Genomic DNA, 15,188 nt, shown 5'->3' with positions numbered 1-15,188 from the left:
AGTAATTAATTCAATATTTATCAATTTTGCTGAGCAATTTGGATGAATTAACTGTATATATATTTTTTTAGCGGAAACTAATGATTAGCAAATTGATAAATACTAGATACTAATGTTATGGTGATAAAAAAAATTATAATGAGAAAGTGTTATCTCTAATAAAATCTCTCTCTTTGCTAATTGTATAATAATTAATTAATATATAATTAAACATTTTTATAATTAATTACTTAATGTCATTAAGTTACCCACATTTTGATTTGAGACAAAAAGAGGTAAGTTAATTAATATATTAAGTAATTGTTAGATACGAATAGGATCAACATAGTGGACGACTTTTTCTATCTCAAAAACCACGTGCTTAATAAAGTCAGTTCTTTATATAGGAATATAGATTTAGCTAAAATTGAATATAGTGACGCATAATTATTAATTAATGCTCTCTCTATTTTTATTTATAAGATAAAAGTGTAATATAATATCCAATTTATAATGTTCGTTATATTAATTACTCTTAGATTAAGATATTCTTAATTAAAAAAGAGATAGAATATATTGACAAAGAATTAAAAAAAAAAAGTATTAATAATGATAGTTTTGAAAAAAATTATAAATTTTGGAAAATGTTATTGCTATGGACTAATTAACCATTTTTTTAATCTTATGAATTAATCAATTGAATATTATAAATAACAACAAATGAAATACAAAATCTCTAATATCATTGTAACCCACTAGGATCGATCTAGTGAAAGAGGTTGAAATAAAATACATAAAGTTGTACATTTAAATCTGAATGCGATCATCCTAAAAAAAACAATGGTATTAGTGTATAAAAAAATATCATAACATTGTTAAAAAAAGATAAGATACTGTTTTCTATTTACATTAACCTTGAATAAAATTTGAGTTGAATATATAATTTTAAAAGATTATAAATATGAAGAGATAATCCCAATAAATTGATTATGATTTGATTTAATGCATGAATTTATGATGATTAGTTTTCAAAATAAAATTATTATACATTGATTTAAATTTGTCACCTATCCAACATAAGATTTTATCAATCTTAGTTAATGTAACTCGAAAAAAAAAACATTTGCAACGTCATTATTTTGTAAAATCAATCAAGTCTGAAAGTTAAAAAATCAATCAATCAATTTTGTAAAAGAGAAATATCAGTGACTCTTATTTAGCGTGTATATACGCACTTTAGATTTTGTATGGTTTATTTTTTTTTATCAAAAAATCATTTCATTCTACTTTTTAAAAAAGATTTTAATGTATTTATTTGAATTTTTAAAATATCAGAGTTTAAAAGAAAAGTAAGATATCTGACAATTTTGAAAGGGGAGGGATCTAACAAAACACAATTTTGTTTTCCATAAGATCTCTAAAATCTAATCCAAATTTTTTTTCATACATTCCAAAAGCTACTTTTCTTATAGGCTTAAATAAATGAATATTTAATTTGAGGAAATAAATGTTAATTTTATTATTTTAAAGATTTTTAAATAAATACTTTTATTTTAACTTTTTATTTGATATTTAATTAATTCTCTCTGGTCAGATTATATCTATTAGCGAGTAAAATGGTGCCTACCTTGATTAAGGGTTTTGATTGCAGATCGTCGAAGTTTTAGGTTGTAATTGCGCTTTATGACGGCTATTGCTGCTGTATTCTTTTACTTAATTGGAAAGCCACTTCGATGATTGGTAGCTGCAAGAAAGGAAAGCCATAACTTGGAGTGCCCCGAGTCGATTTATTTTTTTCAACTCAATCTGCCTGTGCGGTGTGTTGGCTCATGGTTTGTAACTCATTTTGACAGCTATAATGATTTTCTATGGAAAAACACCTCTGCCCTGTTTTGTTTGCATTAATTTTATTGTATTTGTTCTTGCACACTGTCAGATGCGTGTGTTAGGGGAAGGGATGAGTGGGAAAGAAAACATTGCTCGCATATGCCAGTAGTAATAGCTGCAATATAATCTTGAATACAATTTCTATGTTGCTACTCTTGCTCTAAATGTTAAGTTAGGTTTCCTTTTGCTGTATTGAATCTTTGAATGGACCTAACCGATGGTTTTTCCATGTAAAAATAAAAGACTGTTGCGTTGAATGCTAATTCAAAGATTTATCTAACATCAATATATATTTTTTTTTAAAAGTCTGGTAGCATTAGTGTTTGAAGGACTGGGTTTTGTACTTGTAATACAGTCTTTGGTTGTTGAATTGAATTCGTGCATAATTAAGATGACCCAAATTTATCATTAATTAAATGTCTGTGCTTCAAAATTATACTTGAATTTTGTAGATGATTATGGCCTTAGTTTGTATTGGTCGCACTTAACAGTCTATGAAGCATGGATACAGATATGAACACTGGACACCCATGGACATGTACACGCACAGGTAATCTCCAAAATATAGGGCACCACGACATAGATTTTTATATACGCATGTATATATTTCTTTATATTAATATGGTATGCATACAACACACACCATGACAAAGAAACTACTGATCTCTATATTGTAAAATAAAAAACAGCAAGATAGAAAACACGTATACAATATAATATTGATGGTGTTGTCTCTATATTATAACACCAAATACAAAGCAGGGAAAGAAAAAACCAAAGGAACAAGTGGAAGGTTAGAAACATACTGGAGTCAAACGAAACCTATAGCACAAAGTCACATAGAGAGTGTGAAATAGAAATAGAGCAAGTCATTGGAAAGCAATGGAAGTCAAGAACGAGAAATTGAGCTGAAGTCAGGAACCAAATTTCACACCAGAGATGAAGAGGGAAACTGGGGAAATAAAAAAGGCATACACAAGAAGTCTTTTGTGCAACTGTGTATCTGTCTAAAAATTTGAAATTTGTTTTTTGAATTTCTTAAAATAAAAATTGAAACTTAATGCCCTAGCCATGCCTTTTTTAGCTGAAGCCATGTCTAAATGTGTTTAAGCCGCAATATTTTTTTTTTTTGAAATCCAACACTGCAAGTGTTTGACAATTGACACCTGTTGTATGGGTGTTGGTGCCCAACACGGGGACATGCCTGTGAACAGAGGTGTCTGTGCTTCTTAGATCACTGTCCTCTCATAATTAATATCTCAACTCGAGTGCTTAATTGTTATTTAAATACAAGGTACATTTATTGTTCTTCTGGTTGTTATATTTCCTATCATACATGTGTATGTGTGTGTGTGATGTATAATGTATAAAAATGATAAAAAAATCTATGTGAAATGCAGTAATAAACTTTTGTGATTGAATTCTGCAATTTGTGTTCATTTTCAGTGACAACTTCTATTGATAATAATGAAATTGTTACAGTTGATTTTAATAAAATGAATGACTGTTTCATGCTTGAATAGAGATGATTTACAGGTCAATCCCACTTGTTATGGGATTTCATATCCTAAACAGAAAATTCTTCTACTTTCTTTGTAACATGCTGTATATTTGTTTCATGTCAGATCTCCTGTCACTCAGGCAGCAATCACCTTGGACCTTAGAAAGTTGGATCTTCAATATTAGCTTTTGCTGGTAAATATCTCAACATGTCCCGTTAATCTTGTTTTTATTTTTCTGTCTTTGCTAACCTGCTTGCTGAAAAATGCAATCTGGCCTGAAGAGGACGGGGTGCGCGTTCCTTTTGATCAAATCCCCGGACACAAACAAATCCTGAAATGAAGCATCAAACTGTTAGTAGCCATTACAAGATTGAACACTGATACTTGTAAATGAAGATGTGAACTAATCACTGATAACATGAAGAATGATGCTATAATTCTTGGATATGATGATACACAGATGCATTTGGGTTAATCTTTTGATTGGAGAGGGAAATCACACACTTCTGGAATTGTTTGTTGGTCTAGGTGTTGGCGATGGCTAAATATGTCATTATAAATGTTATGTCAATTGCTTATGACTGCTATTTGTCATTTTTGTTAATTGTTGACATTTTAACAGTTATGGAAATTTTGCTAAACCTAGAGTTACCCTAGTCTGGTCTTTTTTATTTTGGTCCCTGGTGAATTGGCTTCTGATACTGAATTGCTGTTCAATTGAAAGAGATAACTGGTGTATTATTTTTTTAGCATACCCATTGCAAATCTACTGCTTGTTTTTTCTTCTTGTGTAAAGATATAACCACTGAACTGATACTCATTTGCAATTCTTGATAAGTTAGGTTTGGTAAATTTAGATTTTAGTTTACCAAATTTATTGAGGCAACTAGTGAAAGGTTTTATTCTTTCCTTTGTTATGAAAATGTCTAGCAATGCAAAAGAAGAAATAAACAAACATTTTAGGGTGGTCTTCTTACCTCTCCAAAAGCAATGCTGAATTTCTTGGGTTGAAAGGTCTGGTAGACATGAGTATTTTTGGTGAGTACAATTATACCTTATGTGATAAACTGGTCTAGAATAGAAATGTATGAGCATGTAGAGTTTTTCTACCTTTAAAAATAGATGATACGGAGGTCCCAAAGTATACTGTCCTCCTTGGCAAATTCCATATCCATTCCCTAGGAATATCAATAGGTTGAACGCTGGATGCATGATCCGCAAATAGCTTCATGATGTTAAAAAGGTTTATGAAATTTGGCGGTGATTAGTGAAATTCAAAATCAGGGTAGAGTTGCTAAGTTTATTGAATGTTATCTAAGCTTTGATTACACATACCTCATTAACTTGAAAGTAAGTTCCATTCAGTGGAAAGCTTCCTCTAGTTGCTGTCCTACAAGGTATCTGTATACAGGGTAATCTTTGTATAAGTTGTTAAAGAAAAATGAAACTCAACATAATCTAGGGTCTTTCATCTTTCTGTATCCAAAAATAAATCTTTACCAGAAGTGTTCCTCTAACTGTTTGTGAATTGGCTTCCCTAATGCTGTTGCATGAAAAACATGTGTTGTCATTGCACAGGGCTGAGTCTTGGGATCCACACCTTCTTTCTGGTGGTTCAACAGAATTTGGAGTCTCACCTAATGTTCAATGTCAAAAATATAGATATGAGTGATTGATTGTGAGGTTATTTGACTTTAACCTATCATAGAAATAATAATAATCTTGCATGTGCTTCACTTTTATTTTCCAATCTGCCTGTTGTGCATTGATATTAGTAAAAAGGTAGTTTTTGGAGACAATTGCTGACATATGTCCAGTAATTAATATTATTTCAAGTGTATTTTGCTAACCTGGTGTCCATATTGCAAGAAGATACGGGCTTGGATCATCAGGTTCCCGTTTATCCATCTGTAAATTTTAGTTAAGAAAACAACATAAGGAAAATTCTGCAAGCTGATAACTGAATGTTTCATTACAAATAAAAGAATAACTGACCTTTTCCAAGAGAGGATGTGAATCTGGAAGTTCATATCTGCATTAATCAGGGAGGTGTTAGCTGATCCAAAAAAAAATAATCAGGGAGGTGTTAGAATTTAGAAAGCATCATTTCGATTTCTAATTATACTACAAATTGATTTTTCTAGGCTTGTCACTTAAATAGTTTTCTAAAAAAAAAACAAACTATTTTAACTATTTAATTAAATGTGTTTTTCTGGCAAGATTTATGCTATTACAAGCAATGGCAGAATACTTACACTTGGTGTTCAGTTCTTAGCCGACTCACATTCTTCAGTTTTGGCGTAGGGATAGAAGCAGACCGTGGATTCAAGGCCACAAGTGCCTTAGACATGCAACCTTCATTATGCTCATTGTATTCTTGCAAGTAGTTCTGTACATTCACTGTTGACTTTTTTGCATTGAGGTCAATGGAAAGAATTTCATCAGAATCCTCCTTAAAAAAGTCCTCCATGTCACTTTCTTCTGCCTCTGTCCACTCTCTTTCTGGTGTTGCTGGTTCTTCAATGATTGGTTCACACTGCCAACTTTGAGGACTTACTTGTCTGCTCAAGTTGTTCTCAAGGAGAGGTAGGACCATGGGGTTCTCATTGACAAAATAGTTTCTCTCAGCTGCAATGGGAACATGCATACTAACGATGTGCTTCTCTTCTGGTCCAGGCAAGGCAAGCCGTGCACTGTACTAAAAGGGTTAGTTGCCTTATAAAATAAAATAAGTCCCTCATGGCACTATGCTAGAACTATGCAGTGGAAAGAAACACTATTTTTGCTTGATTTATCTGGTTGCTTTCTATGATAGGTTTCTTATTAGCCTCAATTTTTTTCTCTGTACTCTTGATTCTTGTGTCTCATAAATCTAAATGGTTTGATATATAGCTTTGAATGCATTTTGCATTATGTTGATTAATTTGTATAATGCAATTGGCATAATGTAACTAACCTTGCAAAAGCACTTGCAAAGTGCCTGCACTCTGCTCGCATTGGACATGCATTGCATTTTGGTTTTTTCTTTGTGCAGAAAACCTGCATATTTAGAGCATGAATTACTTTTAATCTTGTATCTCATGCCTGTGAAGCAAAAACCAGTTCTAGAAAAATTGTTATGCCTTTTTCTGAATGTTGTACTAAATGTGAAAAGAAATTATGCATACCTTCCCAAATGTAATCATCTGGTAGTGCAGTTCATACCTGCATTCCATTTATATATCTGTTAGAGATTTATCTATCATTAAAGCTGTTATTTCTAATGCAGATTTTGGGAGTTATGATTTTACAAGGTTCTTTGGTCAAGTTTACACAATCTGGGCCAGAGATACTTCTGAACAGCTTCCAGCACTGGATACCTACGTGGCAAAGTAGTTAGCACTTGTTATATATGATATATTTATGTCTTCTCTGGTTGAGGCATACAATACTTACAGTTCAAGGAGGTGTAACTGAAGTGCTTCAGGAAGTGGTTGGAGAGGGACCCATCCAAGTCTAACTGCTATCCTTCCAACATTGGTGTCAACCTTAAAGATATGATTCATTGCAACATGTTATTGCATGGTTTTTTAGTGATTTGCGTTGGTTATAAGCAGTTAATGGATTCTAAATGAGGCTTACAGGGAAAGCAATATTTTGAAGTGTCAGAAGCCGTACGCATTCCACACTTTTTAACCCCAATCCTCGAAAGCTCAGAAGAAAGTCTCTGCATTTGATATTAAAACATATAGAAAGGACATGGTTAATTTGCATTATATACTGGCATATGCAGTCACTGGTCGTCAAATTTATCATCAGCTTTTGTATAATAGTGGGGGGGAATAGAAATAGCTGCAATGGCAGCAATCTTTTAATGTTTTGTTCTTAGTGTCTGGTTCCCATCAAGACTGATTTAAGTCTGACTTTGGAACCAGTTCACTGATATATCATGCTATTTGTATCCTTAGTACCTCTGGTACTTCGTTATTAATATATATTATCTTTGCTGATAAAAAAAAATACTGGCATATGCAGTCAATGTCTGCTACATGTGACCTTCTTGGGATATGGATTAAGGACACTAGCAAATGTTTATAGAAGAAATAAAATGGCTTACTTTGCTTTATCTTGGGGAACATGCCTTAACCATTCAAGATCGATGCTTCCATGTTCTGTAACCAATCTGTCCAGGAATTCCTGAAATATAACAGAAGTCATTCTGTAAGCATATTTTGGCAAAAAATCAGTGTTCTACATAAAGTTGCTTTGAACATACTTTGATTCGTTCTGCTAGCAAGTTGTTCATCCCTCGCTCTTTAATAGTTTTAGATATCTCTTTAACAGAGGCACATCTTACTGCTTCATAGTCCAGTGAATCCATTGTGTCCATACTTCTTTCTTTCTCTGTCCCATTTACCTGTACCTCCTTTCTTAGTTTGTCCCAGTCGCTTGCAAGCTTTTTCTCAGTCTCAGGTTTTTCTTTCCTTGCTTTTGAAACCTTTATTTGGCTCTTTTTATTGATAGGGTTGGGATAATAAACTTGCTTCTGAGGATTTGATTCAGCCCTACTATTTTCTGAGCATCCCTGGCTGTTTGCTGCAGATATTTTTTTACTGTCAAGACCTTCTGCATCCTTAGGAATATTGTAGCTATCATTAACTACACCATCTTGGTATCTACCCAATATACGAGAAGCATTTAATGAGTTTGTGAATTCCCTGCTTTCTGATTCTAAGGATTTCTGGCCTACAATATGATGATTTAGTGAAGGTTGACTGTAATTTGTATGAGATCCAAATTGAGAAGTATCTTGTGGAAGGACTAAATACTTGCTTAATGGTTCATAAGGGTCAATTGTTGGTATCTCTGGAGACCCTAGTGTTCCATTTGTGTACTGGATTTCTGTGGGTTTATCTGCACTATCTCCCTCTTTCCTATTGCCAGAATTGTTGTCCTGAAACTCACTGTGAACAGAAACAGTTTCAGTCCAAGAAAACTTTTCACCATTCATTTGAATAGTCTTCAGCCCTTGTGTGTCTGAGTAATATAGTCCATAGTCAGTTGAAGGAACTACAGGTAGTTGCTTTGGTGGATAAGCAAAGTTGCTAGGATGACTAAATGCTGAGCAGACATTGGGACTGCTGTTTCTGCCTATGCTACAATTTTGTTTCACTTGTTCTGCTGGATGCAGCTGTCCATCTTTATTTCTCTCCTCAAATAGTGACACTCCATTTACACTGTTGTAAAATTCCTGGAACATAGTGGTCTTTCCTACCTGTAAAGAATTTGTTGAAGTTAAAAACTGAGTCTTTCTGTGTTCACACCTGCAGTCAAGACCTTCTGATTCTGAATTAGATCCTGAGGAATATCTATTTCTGGCATCTTGAGTAATTGAAGAATCAAGAGAATCTTGTGGTGATAAAAATTCTTCCACTGAGCTCTGATTATTTAGCTTTATTAGGCTCCCTTTTGTCCTTGAGGTTTCACAGTCTCTCCAAAGCTCTTTTGCATGATGGGGTGTCTCAAAGCCTAGATGATAGGTTGGTTGATTTAATGTCCCATATCCATATGATGTTATTGTATCAGCTGGATTTAGTATGTTGAGTCCTGCTTCTTTAAACAATGTGTTCGTGTCAACATCATATGTTTTCTTGCTGCTTTTTGACTGAAGAGGAAACCTTGATGCTAGAGACATAAAGGCAGAGCTGCAAAGAAAGGAAAGAAGCATAAATTTTTCTGTTGGGTTGCTCATCATCATGTTCTAGCATTGGCAATTTTGATGAAGCATCCTGAGTGAGGAAAACACCTATATATGATATTTAGCTTACCTTGAAAGATGATCTGAAACATTCTGAGTGAGGAAAACACCTATCACTGAGTCAACAACAGATCCTTTCCACTTTGAAAAGCGTCTATCTCCTGCAAAGTAGAGGTATAATTGATTTTATAAATATATGTTGACAGGTGAAAAGTTTTAGCAATCAAGTGAATAATTTAATAAATCATTGGTTTCTGTTTTTGCCATTAATAAATATGCTGAAGGGCTGTTACTGAAAATATTAAGGATTTTATTGTCTATTCATGGCTGGGTGCCTCTAGATGTTTCTATTCCTTTATGTTTAACTGTTCTTTAGAATGCATGCTGTTCGAATATTACAGTTATTAATCCTAATATAAGTAGGTTTGTGCTTGTGTCTTAGAACATGGGTTATGAGCCTAATTGAATCCCTTCAAAACTGTCTTGTAAGCCCCCCTCCCCCAAAAAAATAGCCTCATCACTAGTCGATGTGGGATAAACCACCACCAGTGAGGCTGTAATTAAAGCAGCGAGCTAGGGAGGACAACAATTAAGGTGACTTTCCATCATTGTGGTAGTAGTACTATTACTCAACCTAATTAATATTATGATTGGAGTATTAAGTTAGGGTATTGTATCTGATTAATCATTTTTCTATCTTCCCTACCTAAACCGATAATTCCAACACATTTTGATAAATCCAATATCTTTAGAATGAGAAGTTCAATGCTAACTATCTTTATTTTCAAAGAAAGAGAGGTGTTATAGATATTATAGAAAGTAATAAAATGTCTGTCTTGAGTGCATACAGTATCTGCTTGTTTTGGGCTTCTTGGTACTTGATGTTTGTGTATGATGTATCTTACCTTGAATAAGATGCATCCGTGCAATGAAAGAATCAACTCGTCCGTGAAAAACATTTCTTTCTTTGTCCCACCACTTCTCTTTTTCCTTGTCAGTTTCTTCAAGGCCTTCACTTCCTACTTTGCCCATCAATAGTTTCCAGGTTCTCTCTGTTTCTGCATCAAGATCCACTTTAGGCCTTGGTTTATGTTTTTTAAGTAATTCAAACTCCTGATAGGGTACAACAGAACGATCTCCATTATATGGGACTAGTGCCTTTAGTCCTTCCATCTCTGACATGTTGCTCTCCCTAAGTTTGAGATCATTCGGTCGACAAATTATCTCATCTATCAAATTAGAATGTTCCTCTGAAAATTAAGAAACAGTTAATTATTACTATATAAATATGTTTTCTGAAAACTGCATTCCTTTTATAAAACATGCATTACCTGAGATAGCAAAGCATTCCCCAGTGAGGGTTCCATTGTTTTGCTGCTCTACAAATCTATTACTTTCAATACAGATATATGGTATTTCTTCATTAGACTGTGTATGAAATCCAATTTTCTCTTTAGACATTATTTGGCTGGAAGACCTTCCACTGATTTTTGCATTGTGTCTATTTTGAGTTTTTTTAATCTTCTGTTTTTTAATAACATCTTTGGCAGGAGTTGCACCTCTGAAATTTCCATGTGCTTGTAAAGTCTCTTGGCACAAGGAAGTATCACATGAATTTGTGGCTGAGTCATGTTGCTTCTGAGTTCTTTTGCGATATTTTCTCTTGGAACCCTTTGCTGCTTCAATGGAATTGGAGAGGATGTTAGGCACCAACTGAAGGGTATTCTGACAAATTGGTTCTCTGGTCTTCTGTGAGTTTTCAAAACATGCTTCTGATTGATACCTGTTGGCAATTTGCTTTGTATGAATATATTGATGCATACATCCATTATTTCCTTCCTGACACAAATCAGAATCTTCCTGAGCTGGACCTTCCTCAGCGACAAGAAATTTTGCTATCTGTGGCTCTTGTGTAGTGGCTGACAAGGCTGTGATTGATTTCCTTTCTGACAGGATATTATTAGCTTGCTTTTCATGCAGTAGAAGTGTATTATCTTCTGTGTTTCTGGGTTGTTGGTTTTCTACTGTAAGTTCATCCCATGAGCTGATCAGCAAAGCTGAGTTTTTACCATAGGTCATAGTTGCTCCATCCAGCATCTCTGTGGCCTTGTGGTCTGAAGTGGTATTGAAAGCTTTCTCATTTCTATGGTTGATCTCCTGCTGGCAACCTATGGTGCTCTGGCTTGCATATTTATTATGTTCCAAGTCAAAATTTAGAGCTCTTCTGCAGGATTTTTTAGTTGCAACAATAGAATCAACACTTTCTTCTATAACATCGGTCTGTGGTGTTGCTGCAGTTTTTCGGACATACTTCCTCTTTTTGTGCAGATTCTCCTTCACCTGTGTCTTTTGAGTTGCAGGCTTTGGAGTTCTTTTGGGCTTGGCCTCTTTAATTACTTTTGGCCTATGCTTTCTTCGCTGGGTTGCTTTCTGCTCAGGTGTCTTGTTCAGGTCAAAACCCAGGTCACTTCCCTTGCCACGGATGTTGTCAGAACCCTTTTGATCCCCATATGTTGTAGAAATTGCTGCAGATGATGAATCAACATTTTCCTGTAGAAGCCCATCGCAATGTTCCCTAACTTCATTCTGAGTGGAAGAAACTAAGTCCTTTTGTTTGTCTTTCTCCTGACTTGTGCTTTCAGCTATTATGTAATCTGGTATTGTAAAAAACTGGTTGTCCACAAATTTGAGTTGATCCATCAATTTTGGTACCGATTGGAGAGAGTTGGTAAAACTTGCAGTGGCATCAGCTTCAGCTGGTACTGATTGGAGAGAGTTGGTAAAACTAGCAGTGGCACCAGCTTCAGCTGGTACTGATTGGAGAGAGTTGGTAAAACTAGCTGTGGTCCCAGCTTCAGCTATTGGCACATAATTCAGATTATAATTGTGGTAAGGATCACCTGTAAAAGCAATTTTAGTGACTTAGGAATAAGTTGCTGAAATCATAATGGATGCAAGAAGATATTGTTTAAACAGTCAAAAGAAATCGAGTTTGTGTTTGTAACATCACAATCGTTATCATGTCTCTATGCTGCTTACTACATAACTTGTGTGAGGGATATCAGTTCCAGGTATTCACAATGTAGAAAAAAACGAATAAAATAATTATTAAAGAAAATTGTTGTCTACATACATTATCAAATGTAACATGCAATTGAATAGTTTAATGTGTTTCTGGTTCAGATGTCTAAACTTCATTGTGTTTCAATAAGCTAGAATAACTATATAAAGGCACTGTAACTAAGATTCTTCTCTGAATTTGAATTGCAGAAAAAAGGAAGTTACCATAGGGTATCTCAGAGAAGAAGCCCTCCAGTTGGTTCGGGACTGAACAATGAATGTCATTGTTGAGCAAGCTGTTTGAGCTACTGCCACCAAATTCAGAATTCCTATTTGGAAACAGAAGGCTGTTAGCTTCTCTGAACAAAATGTCTAAAGCTGAATGGATATTGCATCTTTGTACACCTGCATAGGGATCACTCATATCGCTGCTAGCCTGAGGATAAAACATTGATAGCAACGGATTTCTGGCTGCCATGTTATTGTTCACATCCAAATTCCTGTTAGCAGAATCTATATTAGTTATGTCCTTCTTGAGCAGTTGTTCTGAGGTATTACTGTTTGATCCATTGCTCTCATAGTGCCATGGCTGAGTGTAGGAGCCTGGAATGTAATCTAGAACACTGTTTCTATGCATCAATTTGCCATCAAACATTTTGTTCTCTCTAGTTTGATGACCTATTTGTCCCATCAGAGGGAGATTCTGATGTGGTCCTGGGTAATGCATCAGCTTTTCTTTCATGTAATCACTTCCAGGTACAGAAATTTCTTGATAATTTGGTCCGCTCATTTGGTTCACTGGCCAGTCTGATGGTGTATTAGATGTTAGTTGAATGAGCTTCTCAGGGGGGATGGGTACCCATGTATTGTTCATTTCAAATTGTCTGTCATCTTGGCCTAAAAGTTGTTTTCCAAAGTTCATTGAAAGCCTGCAATTTCCGGGAAATGTATTTATGAGGAAGTGTGGAGAATATTAGTCAGATGGATGTGATACAAAACATATATCCAATACACCTATTTATATTAATATTCTGGATCAGGTGCAAATGCACAACTAGTACAGGCCAATAAGATGAATCATTTTCTTACTAAGATTTGGTAACTATACTATATACATTGTTTGGGTGACGGACCATATTCGACAATAAGCAAGAAGCAGCTATAAAATTCATTCTATAAAAAGTGCTTTGCTAAACAACACAGCATTCTGTAAAAAATGCTTTGCAAAATAACACAGGTAGACTAGAAAAAACCTGGCAAAACATTGGCAACTCTGTTTATCTAAGTCTATATGTGTTTCCTATGACATTTTTGTATCGTCGATCATTCAAAACAAGATATGCCCTATAGTTAATTAATTAGATTAACAGAAAATGTTAAGTTGCATTCCCTAATGAGAAAGTTTTGTATACATGGTTTTGTTCGACATCTGAAGTAACACTGCCATTTGCCAAACAATTAGATCCAGGAGTAAAAACATGAAACGTACGTCAATATAAATGTTAATTAACGTGGATGAAATTTCACGCAGTTATCAAACTCATCACTGTTTCAAGCTATATCAGGTTGACGTTTAAAGTTATACCACTTTGAAATGAATGTAGCCCTAAGTGAATCCCAGCATAAATTGAACATTGCGGTTACAAAGACTAAAAATCAGATGTTACTAGAAATGAAACATTGCATGTAGAAAAATCAATTGAGGAAGGCCAAGAATGATACGCATAATAGTGAAGAGGACAAACAAGTAGTGGTAAAATGGCGGGTATGGTCATTTTAGGGTCTACATTATGAATGTGATCAACAAGCAATTCTATTAACACTAAAAAGCTTCCAACCAACTCAATAAACACCTTAAATAGACAATCAACTAGCAGAACATTTCAAGCCTAAAGAAATGTTCATCTGGTATTGTTTGTCATGTATATACAATAGCTAACTTCAAACAAGGTTACTAGTGTTATTCCTATCTATACTCTCCCTTCAACTCAAAATATGTTAAGATACTTGAAGAAAATATCAATGACCATGCTAACAAGCAAGCATTCAGCTCTTTAGAATCAACAGCTGCAGACTGATCTCAGCAAAAAATCTAAAAAAAGGTAAATAAAGAGGCCAATAGAGGATCTCACCTGTCATGTGGTTGCTCACCCATCGGAAGAAATTCCAAATCTTTACTATCTGAATGGAGTAGGCTAAAGCTACAACTACTACAGCAGCTTCAGCAGTAATTCGAAACTGTATTCTTCCTTTGCTAGATTTTGCCTGAATAATAGAAATCCCGAAAGTATTGAAAGAATTTTTAGTTTTAACCCATTGCCTAATCCCAACCTGCCAAAATACCTTCCAACACATTCCTCACCATAGCTACTGCAACATTACAACAACATATTAAAGAATAGAAATAAAAACTCCCCCCATGCGTCAATGGCCTGTTTTAAATGCTGAAATGAATGTCTTCAACATGGAAATGCTGAGAGTAACGAAGGAAAATTTTTACGAGTGACTGTGAATCTGACTATATTGACCAATCAAAATCCGTTTAAATACATGGGATTTTGTCACAATTGGCGATGATAGAACAGAATCTTGAGAATCTTTGAAATGAAGGATACACGTAAAAAAACATGTCTTGATTTTGTTCATTGAATACAAAATGGTATTAAGAAAAATGATTTTCTTTTGCAGCTCAGCTCACCGATCTGTGTGAGCGCCTCACAAGACTTAAAGGTTTAGACAGCCAATGTCGGAAATGGAAACAGAATGAGTCTTTTAGAGAGAGAAACAACGTTGTGGAGGGGCAAAGAGAAAACGATAGATTATAATAACTTCAAATAATAATAATAATATTAAGAATAAAACATGTTAGTTTGGGACACCCTTTGTGTAAAAGAATCTTAATGGAGCACTCACACCCTCCATTAATGTTTTTTATCTCTTGCTTCTCCATTGGCTTTTGCTTCTGTTTTTATTCTCTTACCCATTAATGACTTTACGAAACAGAGAATCGAGTTGTCTCTACC

At 34.5% G+C, this 15,188-nt stretch overlaps 1 protein-coding gene and 2 long non-coding RNA genes across 6 annotated transcripts; 2 read left to right on the top strand and 1 right to left on the bottom strand.

Annotated features, from left to right (window-relative positions):
• The first annotated feature begins 1,571 nt into the window (after nucleotides 1-1,571).
• Nucleotides 1,572-7,361, top strand: LOC114372199. 4 transcript variants are annotated; one of them, XR_003658172.1, is made up of 6 exons: nucleotides 1,572-1,811; nucleotides 2,319-2,416; nucleotides 3,492-3,561; nucleotides 3,650-3,719; nucleotides 5,673-6,074; nucleotides 6,637-7,361. It is a non-coding gene; the product is annotated as an uncharacterized LOC114372199 (long non-coding RNA). The 4 variants fall into 4 exon arrangements; XR_003658170.1 differs by having other exon boundaries at nucleotides 3,492-3,719; XR_003658171.1 differs by lacking the exon at nucleotides 3,650-3,719 and having other exon boundaries at nucleotides 1,573-1,811; nucleotides 5,662-6,074.
• LOC114372198 (transcriptional activator DEMETER-like) lies at nucleotides 3,253-14,982 on the bottom strand. The gene is made up of 20 exons (XM_028329649.1): nucleotides 14,298-14,982; nucleotides 12,391-13,094; nucleotides 10,437-12,005; nucleotides 10,011-10,355; nucleotides 9,176-9,266; nucleotides 7,624-9,052; nucleotides 7,465-7,544; nucleotides 6,990-7,074; nucleotides 6,804-6,895; nucleotides 6,659-6,727; nucleotides 6,536-6,572; nucleotides 6,325-6,407; nucleotides 5,624-6,061; nucleotides 5,364-5,400; nucleotides 5,219-5,276; nucleotides 4,869-5,005; nucleotides 4,704-4,769; nucleotides 4,479-4,593; nucleotides 4,346-4,384; nucleotides 3,253-3,699 (listed from the first exon to the last, which is right to left on the bottom strand). Exons 1-20 carry the CDS (start codon nucleotides 14,318-14,320, stop codon nucleotides 3,596-3,598), a joined length of 5,601 nt encoding a protein of 1,866 aa, XP_028185450.1. The 5' UTR covers nucleotides 14,321-14,982; the 3' UTR covers nucleotides 3,253-3,595.
• Nucleotides 12,005-13,253, top strand: LOC114372200. Its single transcript, XR_003658173.1, has 2 exons — nucleotides 12,005-12,176; nucleotides 12,376-13,253. It is a non-coding gene; the product is annotated as an uncharacterized LOC114372200 (long non-coding RNA).
• Nucleotides 14,983-15,188: the final 206 nt, after the last annotated feature.

This window comes from Glycine soja, chromosome 10 (genome assembly GCF_004193775.1).
Source record: "Glycine soja cultivar W05 chromosome 10, ASM419377v2, whole genome shotgun sequence".
Classification (NCBI taxonomy): Eukaryota; Viridiplantae; Streptophyta; class Magnoliopsida; order Fabales; family Fabaceae; genus Glycine; species Glycine soja.
The sequence above is the reverse complement of the archived record's forward strand: the minus strand, read 5'-3'. Positions and strand labels throughout refer to the sequence as shown.